The sequence below is a fragment of the Sturnira hondurensis genome, unplaced genomic scaffold (genome assembly GCF_014824575.4).
Source record: "Sturnira hondurensis isolate 20B ecotype Veracruz unplaced genomic scaffold, ASM1482457v3 Scaffold0007865, whole genome shotgun sequence".
NCBI lineage: Eukaryota > Metazoa > Chordata > Mammalia > Chiroptera > Phyllostomidae > Sturnira > Sturnira hondurensis.
In genome coordinates, this window is record NW_028080496.1 from 325437 (window position 1) to 344815 (window position 19379).

Genomic DNA, 19379 nt, shown 5'->3' on the forward strand with positions numbered 1-19379 from the left:
TAGGGGGTGTGTGAGAGGCAGCCACACACCGATGTTTCTCTCCCTCCCTTCCTCTCTCCTTTCCCCTCTCTCTAAAAGTAAATAAATAAAATCTCTAAAAAAAAATAGATCTTCCTGGCTGGTATAGCTCAGTGGATTGAGCGCGGGCCTGGGAACTACACGATCGCGGTTCGATTCCCAGTCAGGGCACATGCCTGGGTTGCAGGCCAGTTCTCAGCAGGGGATTATTCACCAGAGGCAACCACACATTGATAATTCTCTCCTTTCCTTCCCCTCTAAAGATAAATAAATAAAATATAAATAAATAAATAAAATATTTTTTTAAAAAAGAAAGAAAATAGATCTTGAGAGGAAAGGGGAATTAATCGGCACAGAACTTCACCAAAATGCAAGCAGCTTCCATGAGGGAGCCAGATGTAGATTTAAGTCCAAGGTTCCGTGGACAGGGGCTGTGCTCTGGACTTCAGTCAGGGCTGGCCTTTGGGAAGGAGGCCAAGCCCAGCAGGGCAATGTCCCTGCCGTGTGCAGGTCAGGGATGGCCTCCCTCACTCTCTGGCTGTAGAGGTACCCCTCCCCCCAGGGCCACCAGCCAGCCCAGAGGTGACAATAGAGCTCCTGTGTGCTGCTGATGGTTGAGGTACTTGAGGGCTCAGGCAAATGAGTGGGAGCACATGCATATATAGAGGCGTGTGGGCTCGGGCCTCGGCCCCCGCCTCAGCACTCGCTAGCATGGAGGGCAGCCCAACGCAGCTCTGTGGGGGCCGGGGGCCCGAGGAGGCGGGAGACAACCAGGCCGTGACCCAGCTGCAGGAGCTGGCCCTGAGGTGGTTCATGGAGACGCAGGCCCCCCTCATTCTGCACCACGGAGCCCTGCCCCCCTGGTTTCACGGATTCATCACCCGCAAGTAAGGCTGCCCCTGTCCGCAGCCCTTCGGGGTGGAGAAGGTGGTCTGGGAACTCTGGGACAAACCTGACTCCTGCCCTCTCCCGGAGCTGGGCAGGGACCCCGGGAGGCAGTGGGTAGGGGGACAGAGTGGGGAGCACCCCGTTCCCTGGGGCACTGGCCCCTGCTCTGCATATAGACTGGGACACAAAGGGCCTTTGGGAACAGGTGCGTTCAGGCCCGCTCTGAAGGACTGAGTGGGCCGACTCTCCAAGCCGTCCCGCCAGCCCTCCTTGCTCGAGGCCCTCTGCTCAGGAGGCCTGTTCTTGGTTCTCATGCTCTACTGTCACTGTCTTGGAAGTTCCCTCTGTCGCTTGCCCTGGGCACTGCCAAGTGTGTCGTTGGCCCATGCATGGGCCATGTGTGTCGTTGGCCCATGGCTCATGCATGCAGCAGGCACTCACTCTGTGTCCCTGGTGAGTCCGTGGCTCGGGCACGCCCTGGCCTGCGGGCTGCCAAACCGGGTGGCAGCCGGAATTTCCCACCGTGCCTGCAAAGTCCTTGGCACCACTTAGAAATTAGCCGCAGACAGCGCGGCCTGGGGGCTGACGAGGAGGACAGGACAGGGACTGTCAAGTAGAGTGCGTCCCACACTGAGCAGGGACCTGGCAGACCTGGAATCTACGTGGATTCCTTCACGCCGCACAGCCCTTCTGCTGCGTGGCCAGGGTCAGGGAGGCTGTACCCAGGGGTAGCCCGGGGACATGTGGCTTCAGGACTCCAACCCGGAGCCACTGAGCTGGCCCTGGACAGACCCCAGAAGGGCGGGAGGGCTGAGCAAGCGTGCAGAGGTCTGTGGGGCCGGCGCCGGGCAGAGACTCCCAGACCCAGCTCAGGGCGTGCGCTCTGCCCAGGCAGGCGGAGCAGCTGCTCAGGGACAAAGCTCTTGGCTCCTTCCTCATCCGCCTCAGTGACAGGGCCACCGGCTACATCTTGTCCTACAGGTAAGGGAGGACGCGCTGTGCAGGTAAGCGGAGGCCCCCACCACCCCCGGCCCACGCCGCCTGGCTTTCCCGGGCCCTGGCTCCCTCACTCCCTCACTCTCCATGTTCCTAGGACGTTTCTTCAGCTGCACTGGCCGCGGGCTCGGATGGAGTCCCAGCTGGCCACGGGGGTGATGGGGCAGGGGCAGGGAAAGCCTTTGCAAGGGAACCTCGAGCCAAGGATAGAAGGGCGAATAGCAAGTTGCTAGGCAGAGAGGGGGGTGTGCCTGGGGTTTAGGAAGCATTTCCAATAGACAGAACTGCATGGGCAAAGGCCCAGAGGCGTGAGAGACCAAGGTGTCAGCAGAGCCGCTGCCTTGGAGGGATGCCTGGGAGGAGGGTGGGCACAGTGGGAGCCCACCACCTGGGCTCGATCCCCCTTTACGGCAGGGCAGGGTCCACTGTGGGGTGGGCCAGGCTGCCTCGTGCAAGCACAGGGCCGGATCTCATCCCTAACTTTGATATTTTGTTTGTCCTGCATTGCTCGGTATTTTCATCTTCTGCAATATTGGTCTATAAGCCTCGATGCCTGGGTTATGTGGTGCCCTTTAAATTTTGCACCAAGCCGAATCCGTTCCTCGCCCCACCTCGCCCGGCCCTGCCCTCCCCTCCCCGGCCCCCTTTGGGCGTCCCAGGAGCCCAGCTCCCAACCCTGCAGGGGCCGTCTGGAGCCCAAGGGGTCAGGCCAGCCTGTCATGTTGCAGGGGCAGCGACCGATGCCGGCATTTTGTCATCACCCAGCTCCGAAACCGGCGCTACTTGGTCTCCGGGGACACTCAGAGCCACAGCAGCCTGTCTGAGCTTGTGTGCTACTACCAGGCGGTGCAGTTTGAGCCCTTCGGGGAGACCCTGGCTGCCGCCTGCCCCCGGGTAGGCACCCCTCCACCCCCGGGGAAGGGTGGCGGGCGGGTTGCCCAGGTCTGGGGTGCGCACCCCTTGGGGCCACTGGCCTTTTCTTCCCTCTTTGCTGCTGAGCCGGGGCATGCACCACGGTGTCAGGGCCCCCCTGCGAAAAAGGGAGACTGAGGCCGTGTCTTCCCCACGCTCGGGGACCCCGCGGGCATGTTTCATTCCCTAGCCAGCAAGCAGTCTCCAGCAGGTGCTGGGGGCTGGGCAGGTGTGCGACCTCACTCCGCTGTGTCCACTGTCCCCAGCTGGAGGAGAGTGATCTCTACGACGCCATCACTCTCGGCCTCCAGCAGACCAAACTGGGCCTGGAGGACCCGCCTGCCACGGTGCCCCCCACAGGGGCCCCAGACAAGGCCGGCGGCCCCCGCCCCCCTCCTAAGCCCCAGGTCTCCTTCCTGCCCATGAAGATGAGCAAGGACGGGGGTCCTGAGAATGCGTCCGAGGAGCAGAGTGTGGAGGTGAGGACTCTGGGTTCCGGGCGCACCCACACACAGGCCCCACAGGGGACCCCCCCCCCCCCCCCCCCNGGCCCCCCCCAGGCCCCACAGGCCCCCCCCCCCCCCCCCCGGTGGCTTGCCGCGCCCTGCATGACCTGCTCAAGGCAAGTCAAATTGGGTCACATCTTGCTCAGCGTGGCCTGTCTAGCTGGGTGAGGTGGGGAAAGTGCCCGATCTCTGGGAACCTCGTTTGCATTCCTGAGGTTCCAGCGAGCAAGGCTTGCATGAGAGAGTGGGCCCAGGACAGCTGGGATCTGCTGTAACTGTGGCTGGGGGAGGGGGAAAGCACTGTGGCCGAGGGGGGGGGGAGGCTCAGAGGCCCCTGTTGCTGTCAGACCCCCGCAATCACAACACAGGCTGAGACCTTCCCCAGCTCCTCACGGGGTGCCCCACTGCCCTGCCTCCACTTCCTGCCCTCAAGCCTCTGGAATCCCCCCTCCAGGCCTTTGCTCTTCCTGTTCCCCCTGCCTGGAACTCTCATCCAGCAGCTGCCTGCACGGTTCACGCTCGGTGCATCCCGTTTCCGGCTCCCACGCCACCTCCTGGCAAAGGCGCCTAGGCTGTCAAAACGCCCCCTTTCCCGCCGGTGGCTCTGTCCCGTGACCCTGCTTTGTTCCTCCTCATTTCCGACTGGGACCTGACAGCACATTGCCTGTTGACGTGTTATCACAGGCCAGTGGCGTCGGCCCATGTGACAGTGATGGGCGATGCACTGCCACCTCTCAGGCTGACACGCTCTCACCTACGATCACCGAGTCCAGACACAGCCTGGCACGCAGCTGGGGCAAATGACTAATTTGGGGGGCATTCTGAAGGGTCTGGGTTCCGGGAGAGCAGGGGACGACCCCAGAGGCAGGAGGAGCTTGGGCGGTAGGGACAGCTGGTGACCCCAGACTTTGAATGAAGACTCCTCAGAGTCCAGCATGGTTGCTGGCTGGGTCCTGAACTCATACAACAAGCCCTGTACACATAAGTCAGGTAAACTGAGGCCAAGTCGGGGTCCCAGGTGGTCTGAGAATGCCTTAGTTTACCCATCGGCCTCTTGGTGGTGGTGACCTTCACAGGTTCTCTGTCCCTCTCTCCCCAGCCCCCCACTGGGGTGCCGCCCCTCCCTGAAAGGGGTGCCTCCCATCTGGACCAGCTTCTTGACAGCCCCAACATCGTTTATGCAGAACCCAGGAAGACAAAGCAGGCACAGCTAGGTCTGGGCACAGAGGTGTCCGGCAGGCATGGGCCACTTCCAGCCGGCAGCCAGGCTGGCATCCCTTGCAAGGGGGCCCAGAGCAGACTCTCAGATGGAAGCCAGGACGGGCCCAAGAGCCCGGGACCGGCCCCCTCGGGGGGGCAGCCCAGACCAGGGCCTGACCGTCTCTCCCACTTCCTGGGGCCTCCGCCTGCCCCCCCGTTCTGAGGCTGGAGGACCCTCAGCTGCCTCCTGGAGCCCGAAGCCCCCGAGGCCCGGCCACGGGGCTTGGCCTGGGTCCCCGGACAGCACGGTGGATACCTATGCGCTGCTCCTGCAGGACGGTGATGTGGCTGGCCCAGGCGGCAGCACCTACGAGGAAGTCCCGGTCTGCTGGGGCAACCCCGCCAGGCTCCTGCTTCCTCGCGCTGGTCTCCCCAACAGCAGGCTGTCCGGGCCCACAGACTGTGCCTGTGCCAGGGTCTCGGGGGCCCCGGAGCTCCTAGAGCCTGGTGACCTCCCCCAACACATGCCGGCAGCCAAGAGCAAGGAGCCTGGACAAACACACAAGGTGGGCTCTGTGCGGGGTGAGTGGCAGGCGCTCCCAGGGAGCAGCTGGTGGTAGACAGGACCCATGGCCCTTGGGCAGGGGCAGGGCAGGCCACCCCCCACCCCCCTGCCACCACCACAGGTGCCCAGAACTTTCCAGCCCTGGGCCCGCAGGTGGTAGGGGAGGCCGCTGTTAGACTTGGGTATCAGATATCTGCTTCCGGGCCCTTCTGAGGTCTTTCTCTACAGCACACCAGGGTCCCTGACCCTTCCTCTTGGCCACTTCAGGGGTCTCTGAGCCCCTGAGAGGTGGAGAAGGGGCTCCATGTCTGACTTGTCACAGCTCAGCCACTCCCCTGCCACGTGGCTTTGGGCAAGTTTCACCAGCAAGAAATGGCCACCAGGCTGAGCCAGACACAGGATGGGCTACCCAGCTAATTCAAATTCTAGAGAACAAGGAAATTTTTTTTTAGCATGAGCACACTCCAAATACTGCAATCATTCATCCCCTATCCAAGACTGAAATTTAATGGGGCATCTGGTACTTCTATTGCCCACCTATAGGAGGCGCTGGTCCTCAGGCTGTTTGCAGGACAGCTGCCCGGAGCAGTGATTTTCACCCCCTGTGCCTTGGGAATGGTTAAACCACGTGACACCTGACTGTTTAGTCGGGGGCACTGACCTCCTTTCCCTCAGATGGTCAAGTAAAAAAGATGACAACAGCCATCAGAACAAGAGCCATCCGGGGTGAATGAATCAAAATTATACCCAGCTTTGTCAGATCCGCAGAAAAATTTATCTTTTGGTGTGCCGCAGAACTTCAGTAAATAGTTTCTGTGCCGTGAGATGGGGAAGGTTGAAAACCGCTTGCCGAGAGGACAGGGCTAGGCACCGCCACCAGCTCGGGACACAGCCCAGAGAGCCCTCCTCCAACAGAGTTGCTGTTCTGACCACTTCTGATAAGAAAGGGAGGGGTGGTTCCTCAGCCCCAGCACCCCCACCTACACTGGGAGCTGATGAGCAGGCAGACTCCACTCCCTGTGGGGACAGCCCCTGACCTCCTACTCCAGCTGGTAGGCCTTCCTTCAGGGAAGCTCGGCCAGCCCCTCCCTTGGGGCAGGGCTGTGCCCAGGAGGCCCTCCCTCCCCTGGGCCCCGAAGGCAGATCCAGGCCCAAGAACCATGGCAGCCACACCCAGGACTGGGCTGTCCCTGGCCATGAAGGCCCCGTCCTCTCTGGTCCCTGGTGGCACCATGTGTAACCCACCCTGTGCCACCTGGGACACCGGTGCTGGGGGTTTGGGCACCCCAGGGACCCCAGGCTCCAGTGTCCTCTTCCTCCTTGCAGTCTGACAGGCTCCGGAAGCTGTTCTTTGCAGACAAGAAGCACAGACCCTGACAGCCTGGCTCCCAGCAGCCCACACCATGGGGCTCCCAGTGCCCCGCCCTACAGGGGTCCCCAGGAGGCCCTCACTCACCCAAAGGCACACCTCACTGCCCCCCCCTCCAGCCTGGGACAGAAGCAGGCTCAGAGACACAGCGGGAGGGGTCTCCCACCCCAACGGAGGAGAGGGACTCACACTCCTCCCCTGAGACCCAGGCTCAACAGGTGGCCCCGGCCTCCCAGGAGCTTCAGGGCACTGCGCGCTTGGCCTCTCAGGACATCCCTCAGGTCAGGTGGCTCTGCCTCAGCCCCGCTCCCCTTGGACCCTTTTTTCTGTCTCACCCATGTCCCCGTCTTCCTGAGGGTGACTGTCCACCTGCTGCTCCTGCCCACTGCCACAGGCATGGGAGGCACAAGACTGACCACCCGCCTGGTGACCTCCCCGCCCATCCCGGGCAGAGCAGGTTTGTCCCACACTGGTGGGAACTGTCCCCTGGGTGGCCTCGTGGCGGTGCAGCGTCCCCGCTGAGAGACCGGGGCACCCTGGGGGCACCAAGTGTGGCTGCCAGCCTGCCCCTGACATGCAGTCACCGGAAAGATGGCTGTCACGGAGGAAGAGCACACGTCTCTCACCAGACAGCCGTCTGTCCTGCATGGGGCTCCCTTGAGGATTTGGGCACAGAGGCGCCTTGGCTCCAGCCCTGAAATAAGAGTTGGCACTGAAGCGCGGGAGGCAGGCCCAGTCCAGGGGAGAAGCGCTGAGTGGTGGGCTCCCAGGACGGGTGAAGGTCCCGACACCGACAGAAACAGACACAGACGTGGGGACAGCAGAGGGCTTTACTGGCAGCAACACCAAGATGTGCCCACAGCACTCACCAGGGAGGGAGGGGCCCACAGGGCTGGGAGGGGCAGACCCAGGGGCAGGGCCCTCTGGGCCTCATGTTCCCAAGGCTTCAGGTGGGGAAGGGCTGGGAGATGAGGACAGGCGGGGGGTGGGGGGAAGGCTGCAGCCCAGCTGTGGGGCTGCAGTGGGATTGCACAGCCGTTAAAATCTCCTCTTTCTTTCTCTTTGCCCCGGTGACCAGGATGTGTTTCCCCGCATGTTGTCAAGTCGTTCCCCCCCGCCCCGCCCCCCCCCCCCGCCCCATTAGGTGCTCTGTCTTCCCCTCCCATGGGGACATTTCTGAGGCAGGAAAACTGGGTGCAGGGGAGGTTGGGGGACCAAGGGAAGGCCTATAAGGGGGCTGTGTGCCCTGGGGCTGAACCCCAGGGGGACCTGGGAAGGGCCCTGCTCCTCACGTTCCCCCTTCCCTGGTGAAGGGTTTTTTTTTGCTCAAAGGGCCAAGATATTGTTCGTGGGTGTAAACCCTGGAGGCTGCAGCTCCTGTGCTGGGAGCTTGGAGGTCACAACTGTGTAGACAGCCGAGGAGGGCGGTGGGCTTTGGGGCCCTGTGACCTCGGCCAGGGCCTCAGATCCGGATGTGGAAGGTGCTGGAAAGAGAGAATGGGAAGAGGGGGTCAGGGCCTGGACAGTTCTCAAGGGGGATGCAGGGCCCGTGGTTACCAATGCCAAGGGAAGGGTGGCCTGCAGGCCCAGCTGTGCCCTGGGATCCACCCCAGGGCCTCTGCTGTTTACCTTCACCTGAGGGCTGGCCCTGCTGGGGATGGGGGACCTCCCAGTCACCCCCTTCGGGAGCCGGGCTGAGACCCCCCCCCCCGCTGCGTGGCCTGGGACCCCACTGCTGCTCTGAGTGGTGACAGGGCCTCGGTCCCCGGGGGCCCCAGGAGGCTGGGCATTGGCTGCAGCTGCACACGCAGCCCCGGGCGGCACCTGAGGAAGTCGGGGGACTTGGCGATCATGTCCTCGAAGTCGGATAAGCCCAGCTTGCCGTCGCCGTCCAGGTCGGCCTCCTCGATGACCTTATCACACACGAGCACCACCTCGTCCTCCTCCAGCTCCGACTTGGTGAGCCGGGCCAGCGTCATCTCCAGGTCCTCTTTGCAGATGAAGTTGTCGGTGTTGAAGTCTGCAGGGGAGGCGGGGCCGCTCAGACCAGGCTGGGCACGCCATGTCCCCAACCGCATGCATGCTGGGGACACTGGATTCTCATCCCCTGCTGGGCATGACGTAGGGGCAGCCCCATAAAAACCCACCCCAACCGAGGTGCGTCAATCATCCACATGTGGAGCTTCCTGGGAACTTGGGTCCTCACCCCAGTGACCCTGTGGTCCTTGCAAAGCTCAGAAATCCCAGGTGCGGAGAGGCTGAGCGCCTGAATCCAGGCCAGAGGGCTGCTTGGAGGATTCTGACGTGACTCTGAGGCCACATATCCTCAATGGCACCCTGTTGCCCCCGCCCCCAGCCAGACTCGCCTCGCCAGTCAGGAGATGCAGGCTCCCCTCAGGAAGAGCCCATGGCTGGCCAGGGTGCACAGCGCGGGGAACTCAGTGTCACTCCGCTGGGCGACAGGCCTGCCACAGCAAGCGTCAGCGCCCTTCCGACCGCTTCCCTGCTGGATGACCGGCGACCGGGTCCTCGCATGGACGCTGCGTCTGCCTGGGGGGCCCTTTGCACCCATCGGTGCAGCAGACTGCTACTCAGCCTTCACACTGCGGCTCCAACCTCGCCTCCCGGTGGGGGCTGCTGCCTAGACACAGGGCTCCCTCCATGCAGCCCCTGCCGCTGCTCAAAGCCCGACCCATGGTGGTAACAAAGGGCCTAACTGCGTCCACGAGCACAACAGGTGCCAGCTCGCCGAGTTTGCACAGCAAGGCGGCCCAGTAGATGCACTGAGAACCCCGTAGCAGAGATGAAGAAATGGAGGCGTGGGAAGGACAAGTGACCTGCCCGAGGTCACATCCCTGGCAGTCAGTGTTTCCTCTTGGAGCCCAAGCCCCCAATAGGTGCCCGCCCTGCCCAGCTCCCCACCCAGGCCTGTGCTGGCTGATGGGCTGGGGAGAGGGGGACACCAGTGTCCGTTTTACATGAGGACACTGGGGTCCAGCAGGGGGCGACCCTTGCTGGAGGGCGGACCCCATCTCCCCAGGGACACCCCCAGCCCAGAGGAGCAGGGAGCCCCTCTCTGCAGACAGCAGGCCCGCCCAGAGGAGGGGCTGCAGGGTTCAGGGCACGAGGGGTGACGGGAGGAACTCGAGAAGCTTTTTAGGAGCCAGCAACCACGGCTGGCTGGCAGGCAGGCAGGGCGGGTTCTGTCTCTGACGTGCAAACACAGGGGGGACCAGATGCATCTAGACCAAAGTCCTCTAAATAAACATGAAACTCCCTGTATGAAAAACAGGGGCCCTGGTGTCTGGCTGATCAAAGTCCCCTGGGGACAGGAGGTCTGTTCGAGGCTCTCTGGGCCCGGACAGGTCTCAGTCCCTCCCTGGGCCTCGCTGTCCCTGTCTGAGGACAGTCTTGAGGACTGGACACCAGTAGGCTGGATGTCTCCCACGGCTGTGGAACAGCCAGGGCTTTGCGGTGGCCAGCGCCCTCTGGTGGCGGTTTGGGCAGCGTCAGGAGGGCAGGGCTGGCAGGAGAAAAAGTGGCCCACCTCTCACCGCCTGGGGACCTCTGGGAGCTCACTATTTGGCTGAGGCCTCCTCTCCAGCCCCAGCCTCAGCTGATGCCTCAAGACCCTTCTACAACACAGAGCTGCCCTGCCCCACTTGAAACCTCAGTGGCCCCTGTTGGCCTGGGCACCAGGCCCAAACTCCTTGACTGGACCCCACAGCCCGGCCCTAGGGGGCACCACATGTCCTCCTAGGCCCCACTGAAACCTTTCTACATGAGCCCTCTCCTCCCCACCGAGGTGGGGCGGGTCCCTCCTCTGCTCTGAGGGCCATGGAGTCTCTCGTGCACCAACTATCAGTTCTGGCCACCCTGCCGGGCAGGCATTTTCCTAAGTCTCCCTGGTGTCCCCATATCCCCCGGGGTGGAAGCCAGCAGGAACTGGACGGCCCACTCACCTGAGTGCCCCCCCCATAGTGGCAGAGGCCCCCCGCATCCGCTCCCCCGCAGACCCTCATTACCGTAGATCTTGAAGGCGTAGTTGGCCTTGAGGTCTCGGGGAGCCGACTCACAGAGCACGGAGAACATGTCCACGAAGTCGTCAAAGGTGAGGTTCCCCTCGCCGTCCTGGGAGAAGGACTCCACTATCCTCTCCTTGAAGGGATTCTCCTGGACACAGAACCACGACAGTCTCCTAGGGGCCAGTCAGCTGGGAGAACCCCGGGGCCAGACCGTGACCTCGCTGGGGCGTTAGGTCACGTTGTGTCACTCAGGTGAGCACAGAGAGCTCGGCCGAGCCAGGGCGTGCTCCCTGGAGGGTGAGCTCTGGGGAGGCGGGGGTAGGGGCAGACCCAATGCCCAGGGGAGCCCATGGGGGCAGCCTCCACCTTGATGTATGAGAGCAGAGGGCGTCCCCAAGCAGGCGCAGCTCAGGCTGGGCCAGGCCAGCGCAGTGGGAGGCAGGAATGAGTTATCCCCACAAGGGGCTGGATAACTGGGCGGGACAAGCAGCAAGAGTCAGAGAGCGCAGCAGACCCCAGGCTGGCCTATCACCCAGCTCCTGGATTCTCCTAGACCAGCTCCAAGGCCTCCGACTCCCTCCTCACCCCAGGGACACCTCCTGCCTGAGTGCTCTCAGGCCTGGACTCGATCCCCTCTGCAGGCCAGACTGAGTGACCACCAGACCGAGACTGGCTTCACCGTCCCTCAGGACTGAGGTCACGACTGGGGCACGGGCCCCTGTGGATACCCTGTGGGGACCCCTGAGTCGCATATCTGAGGCCTGGCGAGAGCCTCTTTGCACAAAGTCCCACACAACAGCTTTTTGTGCCCCAAAAGCCTCTTCCCTGGCAGAGGGCACTTCACATGCCATCACAGGTGAGGAACTCATGGATGACATTTTTTATGTCAAATACACATGTGGGTCAAGGACCCACCTGGGAGCTTTCTAGAAAAACACGGCCCTGGGTCCCCAGGCCTCCCAAGCCTGAGTAGGCGTTTTGAGAAGATCCCCAGGGGAGTCCTTGCAAGTTAAATCCAGAAGTGATGCCAAGGATGACCCGGCTGTGAGAAGCCACAGCCAGACAAGGCAGGAGAGGAAAACTGTCTAAAAAAGCCGAGGAAGAGCTGTGAAAGACAGCAGACTGGCCATTTAACAAGGGGGCAAGCGGCCCTGGTTGGTGTGGCTCAGAGGATTCAGTGCCAGCCTGCAAACCAAAGGGTCACGAGTTCGATTCCCAGTCTGGGCACATGCCTAGGTTGCAGGCCGGGTCCCCAGTAGAGGGCGCTCCTTCTCCTCTCTAAAAATAAATAAATAAGGGGCAAGCGAGTGCCGGCCCAGAGCCCCACACGTTGCTCACTTATCCACAGTGAAGGGAGGAAACTGAGGCACAGAGAAGTTCAAGGCATGTTCAGGGCCACACAGCTATGACGGGCAGCCCCTCACCTACCCGGAGCTCCGGCATCTGGATGATGAGGTTCATGGGCACGTGGACGATGGGGCTCTTCCTGTAGTCCATGGGGACAAGGTTGGGGGCCAGCTCGTAGAACCTCGCGTGGAGCCTGTGAGGGGAGCGGAGGAAGCCCTGCAGGGGGCGCCACCCCACGCCCAGGCCGATGCCCCTGCCAGCTCCCGGCCACTCAGGGTTGGGGAGGGCAGGCTGCTTCGACGCTGCTGCAGGGTGACTTAGCAACAAAAATCAAAAGCTTTCATAGTCTGCACACCTTCTGACCCAGAAGTCTCTGTTAGACATTTATGCCGGGAAATAATCCCAGAGGTGAGGGTTGGATGTCACAGTGTCACCGTGGGGCTAATATAATGGCGAAACACTGAAAACCAAAATGTCCAACTAAATGCATTATAGAGGTGGTGAGATCATTTTTTTCTTATTTATTTTTACCATTTGCCTAAAGAAAAGCAATTTTAAAGAAATGACCACGCAACACGATCCAAATCTTCGATAAATATGCATGAGGGGAAAATACTGGCAAAGTAGCGTACCCAAAGGTTCAATCTACTGAGGGGTGTATAGTCATTATTTCGAGGGCAGCAGGGGAGGGTTAGAGGTCATTTTTTTTGCTCTCTCTTGACTGGTTTTATTTTCTAATTTTTCTATGGTCATGTATCACATGTGGAATAAAAAAATCAAGAGTGAGTAAAACAGATGATACAAAGTAATGAACAGGCAAAGACCCAGGGGTGGCTTGATGGGGGGGGCCTCTCTCCACGCCGAAGGGACAAGGACTTGGCCCACTTATGACGGAGGAGTTGGGGTGCTGAGCTCTTACCTACAGGAGCAAAGGTGGCTGCCTGGGGGCTGCCCACCCCAGGTCGGCGTGGGGGTGGAAGGGCTGTGCCCCAGGGAGCAATAGGACCCAGCTGGGGGGGCGGGGGCAGAGGGAGAGGCCCCTGATGTTTATCTGTGATTCTGACTCAGGGTCACTGAGCTGGGCCCCACGCTGCCAAGAAGAACCTATAGCTCACCTTTCCTCCTCGCCATCCGGTTGGTGCTCGGGGTGCAGCTCACCCAGAAACCCACCTGGATGGGGGTGGAGGGAGGCGGAGACGGGGAGCAGTGCTCAGAGGTCCTAGAAACAGGGCCTGGGTCAACCCCTCCCCCACCCCCCAGCCTGGTGTTCCTGCCTCTGGACACCGCTCCGGGGCTGGGAGCACAGTCCCATTCGATAGAAGAACCTGAGGCTCAGTGAGGCTCAGATGTCACCCCAGGCCACTCCAGACCTGGGAGGGGGCAGCAGAGCCCAGGTGTGCTGATGCCAAGGCGGGTGGGGTGGTGGGGTGTCCCTGCCCACCAAGGGGGCAGGGAGGAAGAGGGGCCTGTCCGAGCCGAGGGGTCGGGGCAGTGGCCCCCACAGCCCTCTGGGGAAGCCACCACCGGCTCCCACCCCAGCCTGCCCATCAACCTGCAGGGAAAGTGATCTCGAGCCCTGGAGGCTTTTAGTGCTACCTGATAGCCCAGGCTGGGGGCCAGGTTTCCTGGCGCTCTGTGTGCCCCGCTCACCATCTGGTCCTGGCACCCTGAGACTGCCACCCCCTTCATCTCTCTGTCTAGGCCCAGCCCCCCAACCCCTAAAGAAAAGGGCTATCTTGGGAAGGGAAGACATACTTAGGGAACAGCCGAGGGCGGCGGGGGCAGTGGGAGAACTTTTGGGGTCCCAGGGGCCAGAGGTCATCAGAGCCAGAGCCTGAGGGCCCTGAGGGGCCCCGGGTCTGACGGACAGGGACCCCTCGTCCGAGAGGCCCCAGGACACAGAGAATTAGCAAGGGGCCTGGAGTCCGAGGCCCCGTCTTCAGTCCCTAGCTATGTGACGCTGGCCACCCAGGGGATAAAGTTGGATTCTCCCACTACAAGGTGACAATGAAGATTACATGAAAATGTGCCCGAGACCACCCACCACACAGCCGGGTATACGGCCAGCAGATGTTCAATTTCTGGCAGAAAAATCTGGGTCCAGGAGGAGTGGGAAGTTCTGCGCGCCCAGCCCGCTGGGGTCCCAGGCCCCGCCCCACCCGTCCCCCAGGCCCCGCCCCTCTGAGGTGCGAGCGGAACCACACTTACTTGAGGATGTCATTCTTATTGAAGAAGGTACAGTCCTGTAGAGAGAACACATGCTGTCGGTTGAGCAGTCCCAGCTCCTCCTTCCTCAGACCGCCCCCCCCACGTGGGCAGCCCTCCACAGTGTTGGGGTGGGAACACTCACGGCCACCCAGCCCACGCGTGACCCACAGCAGTCTCGTGGGTCCAGAAACCGCCTGAAGCTCTGGACCTGACCCAGGGGACTCAGTGCAGGGACAAGGGCGGTGAGGGAGAGCATGTAAGGGGTCGGAGGGGCAGTGACTGGGAGGCAGCCTCCACCACAGCGCTGGCTGGGAGAAGGGAACCTCCTGCTGGGAGACCGAGTCCCAGACACGCAGACTGTGGGGGTGTGGGGATCAGCACCTTCCTGGCAGCAAAGTCACAGGAATTGACAAGGTCACACCAGGAAGGCAGTAGAGAGGCTGGTGGGGGGTGGGGTGGGGGGAGAAGATGGTGGCAGTGAGTGACTGGAGGCATCCCGTGGACAGGGGAGGGACATCAGCTGTTTTCAAAGCCACCCGGGTGTTGCTGGGTGCTGCCCAAGCTGAGGACCACACCTCACGGCCCATGGGGGTGGAAGGGCTGTGCCCCAGGGAGCGACCGGACCCAGCTAGGGGGCGGGGAAGGGGCAGAGGGGAGAGGTCCCCCCATGGTTATCTGTGATTCTGACTCAGTATCACTGAGAGCCACTCAGGGGCCCAGTCCCAGGGGGCTCTGACTATCCAATGCCATTGCATCCTCCTTGCTAGCCTATGGGACTGCGCTGTTTCCTGGGCAGAGACGGGAGCCCTGAGGCTCAACAAACTGCAACTCTTTCTCCTTGGAAAAAGTTGCCTGAGCGGGGTGATGCTCAGTGTCTGTTGAAAGAAAGAGAAAGGAGGGAGGGAAGGGGTGGGGTGAGAAAAGCAAGGGGTTGTGGCAGAAAGTGTGGGTGGCTGGAGTCTGCATGAGACTGAGGAGGCCTGGCCAGTGCCCTGGTGGTGGAGACGGGAGGGATCCCCAGGGAGGCTGAGTTTCAGGACGCATAGTTCACTGATCAGCTGGAGGAGCAGCCTGGGGTCTGGGCAAGGCAGCCAGCAAAACTCTGGAGCTTGAGGGAGTCTGGGGGATGGATCTGCAAGGCAGAGAAGTGGCCTGGGAAGAACCCTGAGCCTTAGGGATTACTGGCACCTGGGGAGGGAGGATGAGAAACCCTGCAGATCACTTGGGGAGCAGCTCTAACTCAGGGTTGCCCACAACCCCCGGGGGCTGGCCGGGTGCTGTCTGGAGAGTCGGGGTGGGGGTGGGGCATGTGAGGGTCTCAGGTTTCAGGGACAGCTCTTCAGTTCTCCCATCCCAGCGGCCTGGCAGGGTCCAGCCAGGCTCTGGCAAAGAGCAGAACCCAACACAAGGGGTGGCTGCGAAGGGTAACCGGATGCCAGGCTGGTCTGAGTGGGAACCCAGGCCCCTGCCCCCACGGGGCTACTCTTTACTCCTCAGCCTGGTCTACCTGCTGACCTGTGCTCACCTCTGGGCATTTACCCAAGCTGTGCCCTCCACCTGGAACACCTCCTGCCAGCCCCCATAAGGCAGGCCTGCTGCAGGGCTGCCTTATTTCTGAACCTTCCAGCAAAGCAAAAGCCCCCTTCCCTACAGGTCTCCCACTCCCACTAGTGCCCTTCCCTGGCACTGGAGGCAACTGTCCCTCCTGATGACAAAGGACACACACAGCCCCACCAACCCCAACAAAGAGTGAGCCAGGGATTCATGATTCAGATTCCCCTGTGAGACCCATGGCAGGGTCTTGAATGGGTTTGTTTACATGTCTGTAAAATGGGGCCAATTATCCACCAGCCTAGGATGGAAGGAGCTGACCATAAGGTAAATTCAGGAAGTACAGTGCCCGGGACACAACAGACGCTGCAGGAATGTGTGGGCCCCCATTCCTTGTCAGGTCCTCATGGGGAACTGGGAAATCTGTCATTCACACTAAGTCACCCAGGAGGAGGGGCTTTCATTTTAGGGGCTGCCCACGGCAGAGGACCCACATTTCAAGACCAACACCAAATACCTATTCCTGACGGCAACACGGGGCAGCTGTGGAGACCCTGCTGGTGGCATGTCCCCACAGCACACTGCACACAGGCGACAGCCCGGTCAGGGCCTCTGCCTGAGGGAGTCAGGGGGAGGCCCCCCCCACCGGAACGGGGCTCTGAAGGATGCAGAACCACCCGGAGGGGCAGGCACCTAGGAGTGTGGGAGTCATCTGCAGCACGGTCTCCCATCTGGGACCTCCTGAGGAAGGGGGTCTACAGGGCTCTCAGTGGCTGGGGGAGCAGAGTGACCGGGTAAGCAAGGCTGGTAACGGGCCGCCTCCTTGCTCCATTATTTCCATGCTGAGCCAGAGGAAGGCTCCCCAGGATAAACAAGACGCCTCAACTTACAGCTGCCTCTGGGGGCTGATGTACCTGACTCCCAACCCAGGCAGGACGCAGCTCGGCTGTGCTTTCCAGAGGCTCGCGGTCCCGGGGAGGCTCAGAGAAGTAGCGGCCCACCCAAGGTCATGCTCGGGGTGAAGGCAGAGGCCAGGAGTGACCCGGGAAACCGGCAGCGATGGGAAGACGCGAGCAGGGGCGCGGGCTCACCTGGTAGTTGTCCAGCTGCTCGTCAGTGAAGATGGTCTGCTTGTTCCCCATGATGCGCGCGGCCAGCCGGGTACCGCCTCCCACCGCGCACGCCGAGCCCGGCACGCTTACTGCCGCGCAGTCCACTGGAGGGGTGTAGCCGGGGCGGGGCGTGGTCCGAGCGTGGGGCGGAGCCTAGATGTGGAGGCGTGGTTTGAGGGAGGGGCAGAGCCTAGGCGGGGCGGGGGCTGAACGGGACGTGGTCCCAAAGAGGGGCGGGCCTGAGCAGTGGGGCGTGGCGGAAGAAAAGTGCAGGTCCTTGGCTGGGGTGCGCTGCGGCTCCGCTACCGGGAGCAGGTAGGGAGAAAATGCCCTTGCTGCTAAGTCCTGCTCCAGCTGGTGCGGGCGTGGCGACCCCGGCACTTTCAGCAGAGAGTGACTGTGACAAAGGCCAGGGAGTTTTGGGGGGCTTTTATGCAAATACAGTCCCCACCAAATGCCTTCCAGGGATCCAGCTCACACTTGTGTTATTTCTAACCGCGGGGCAGCCAATTCTACAGGCATTATCTCCAATTCACAAACAAGGGCACTGCACTGGAGTAGTTCAGCAACTTGCCCAGGAGCTCATGGTTGAGAAGGGGCAGAAAGTGTCTGGACTCAGAGGCCATGTCCTCATCCTTTGTTTATATTGCACCCGTGGGATAGAGCCTTCAGACCTGGGAAGGAAGTTAGTACATGTGACTAAGAATTCAGAGAATGTGGAATTTTAGAGTAGAGACAGGCCTTTATAAGATTCCCCAAATCTGCACTTCCCCTTTCTCCCAGGTTAGAGCTGGAGAAATCGAAACTTATCCAAACCACACAGTCACTTTTACAAAGGTTCTCTTTCTTCCCCGTGAACAGGCCAGTATTCTGTGTTCAGAAGATGCTCTGGCACATTCTCTTACAATTCTTAATCTCTGTTCACTTGAATTGCAGCCTTCCAGGTTGAAAAGGAAGGTCACAACTTCTGCAGAAGACTGAGTTTTCATTTCTGGAATCTCCTTCCACAGGTGAAAAAGAAGCACCACCTTGACTAGACAGTTTCCATAAGAAATTCCTTTTAATCGCTATTGCTGAAACCGGAAAAGACACCAAAGTTCGGGCTGTCTGTCACTACCAAACCCAATAAGCAGAGACAGGGATTGAATCTTTATGGGTGCTTTATTCAGATGACTGGCGATCTGAGAAGATGGTCAGTTCATACCCTAACAGACCATCTTGCCTTTTCTTCCCAGGCCAAGGTTTTTGTAGCGGGGAATAAACAAGGTGTGGTCAGGGGTTTTGAAATTCAGGGAGGAGTTAATTGTTAATTGGATTAAAAAAACAAAAACAAAAAAAACCCTCCAGCATTCTCCCCCTGGGTAGTGGTCTTAAGCTGTGCCCCAGGCGGTGGTCTTTAGCTGTGTCCTGGCCTGTGGTCCTATCACCCTGGAGCATTGGACAAAGAAAGGCCCCTAGCTGCCACCTGGGGAATGGAGTTAAGCTCTGATATCTGAGCCAGATATCACCTTGAATTGCTTGCAGTCCTCTGGAGGAACAAAGGTGGAACTGCTTATGGTCTCCTGGAGTCAAGGTGGGGCATACCTTCAGTTTCTGGAGCAAAGCTTTTACATGCTTTGATTACTAAGCTTATTACCTATTACTTAAAATAAAATTTTCCAAATCTTAAGGCCCCTATCATTGCTAGTGCTCTGAATGAGGCTCTCTCTGGAACTAACACAACAATGCTGTGAGGAGTTCTCATGTTACAAATGAGAGGAAAAGTGACTTGCCCAGCACCACTCAACTAGAAAGGAGCAAAGTAAGGCTCAACCTCATTCTCTGACTCCAAATCACATGCTCCTGGGGCTCCCAGATGTTGGGTGTGGTCCCCAGAAAGACGGTGTGTGTATTTGTTCATGGGCTCTCGGATGGAGGGAAGGCAGCATTGATTATCTGCTCTGTGCCCATTTACTGGACATAATTCCACAAATGCCTCTTAAGTCTATAGAGCTTGGTGTCATAATCACATTTCACAGATGAAGAAATTGTCTCAGAGACAGTGACTTGCCCACGGTCACGCAGCTGGTAATCGGTGGGTTTAAATCAGCCCTGACTAGCGCAAGGGGACACGTCGTTACCGCTTCTATGGGCGTTGAGAATACAGTGCACCACGGAACAAAAATCCTGCCCTCTTGGAATTTACCCCTGGGGAGGAGACAAACAGTAAACAAATAAATAGGTGAAATATACATGGTATGTCAGCGAGATAAGTTCTACAGAAAAATAACTCAGTGAAGGGGCATAGACAGTAGGGAGGAGAGGGGTTGCCATTTAAAATAGAGTGGACAAGAAAGGCTTTATTTACGTTGGCCTTCAGGAAAATGCAAATCAAAGCCGCAATGAGATACTATTTCACCCACTCTAGGAATGATGGCTATAATAAAAAAAGCAGATAGTAAGAAGTGTCTAGCAACTAGAAGTCTCAGAGTCACAATCCTACCTAAAAGGTGAGTCAATGAATGGAGGAGCCGAAAAGCCTAGAAGAGCCAAACCCGCGCGGCTTCCGGGTTCTGGCTGCTTACGTCACCACGAGACAAGCCCGGCGATTGGCTAGTGGAGGCGGAGCGTGTTCCGGGAGGTGGAGGAGAGGCCAGAATTCCCGGGATGGGCTCGGGGGCGGGACTTCTAGGGGGCGGGGCC

General features: G+C 60.0%; 2 protein-coding genes across 3 annotated transcripts; one reads left to right on the forward strand and one right to left on the reverse strand.

Annotated features, from left to right (window-relative positions):
- The first annotated feature begins 647 nt into the window (after positions 1-647).
- On the forward strand, positions 648-7675 carry SH2D7 (SH2 domain containing 7). Its single transcript, XM_037053430.1, is given in 7 exon segments — positions 648-905; positions 1798-1887; positions 2631-2796; positions 3081-3293; positions 4420-4671; positions 4673-5086; positions 6412-7675. Coding segments are annotated over 7 exon segments (1434 nt in total). The 5' UTR covers positions 648-657; the 3' UTR covers positions 6463-7675.
- A 94-nt stretch (positions 7676-7769) lies between these two features.
- CIB2 (calcium and integrin binding family member 2) lies at positions 7770-16859 on the reverse strand. Of its 2 annotated transcripts, XM_037053435.1 has the most exons (7): positions 16677-16855; positions 14035-14069; positions 12942-12996; positions 11908-12019; positions 10480-10627; positions 8279-8474; positions 7770-7938 (listed from the first exon to the last, which is right to left on the reverse strand). In XM_037053435.1, the coding sequence occupies exons 2-7, from the start codon at positions 14045-14047 to the stop codon at positions 7917-7919; spliced, it is 546 nt and encodes a 181-aa protein (XP_036909330.1). In that variant the 5' UTR covers positions 14048-14069; positions 16677-16855; the 3' UTR covers positions 7770-7916. The 2 variants fall into 2 exon arrangements, with proteins under 2 accessions (XP_036909330.1, XP_036909329.1); XM_037053434.1 differs by lacking the exon at positions 12942-12996 and having other exon boundaries at positions 16677-16859.
- Between the last annotated feature and the right edge of the window lie 2520 nt (positions 16860-19379).

Excerpts from the sequence above, each read along its gene's own strand:
- CIB2 (XM_037053434.1), bottom strand. The coding sequence starts at position 16,727 with ATGGGGAACAAGCAGACCATCTTCACTGACGAGCAGCTGGACAACTAC. Across the intron at positions 14,070-16,676 it reads AGCAGCTGGACAACTACCAG|GACTGTACCTTCTTCAATAA; the intron begins GTGAGCCCGCGC and ends TTCTCTCTACAG. Across the intron at positions 8,475-10,479 it reads CTACGCCTTCAAGATCTACG|ACTTCAACACCGACAACTTC; the intron begins GTAATGAGGGTC and ends CCTCCCCTGCAG.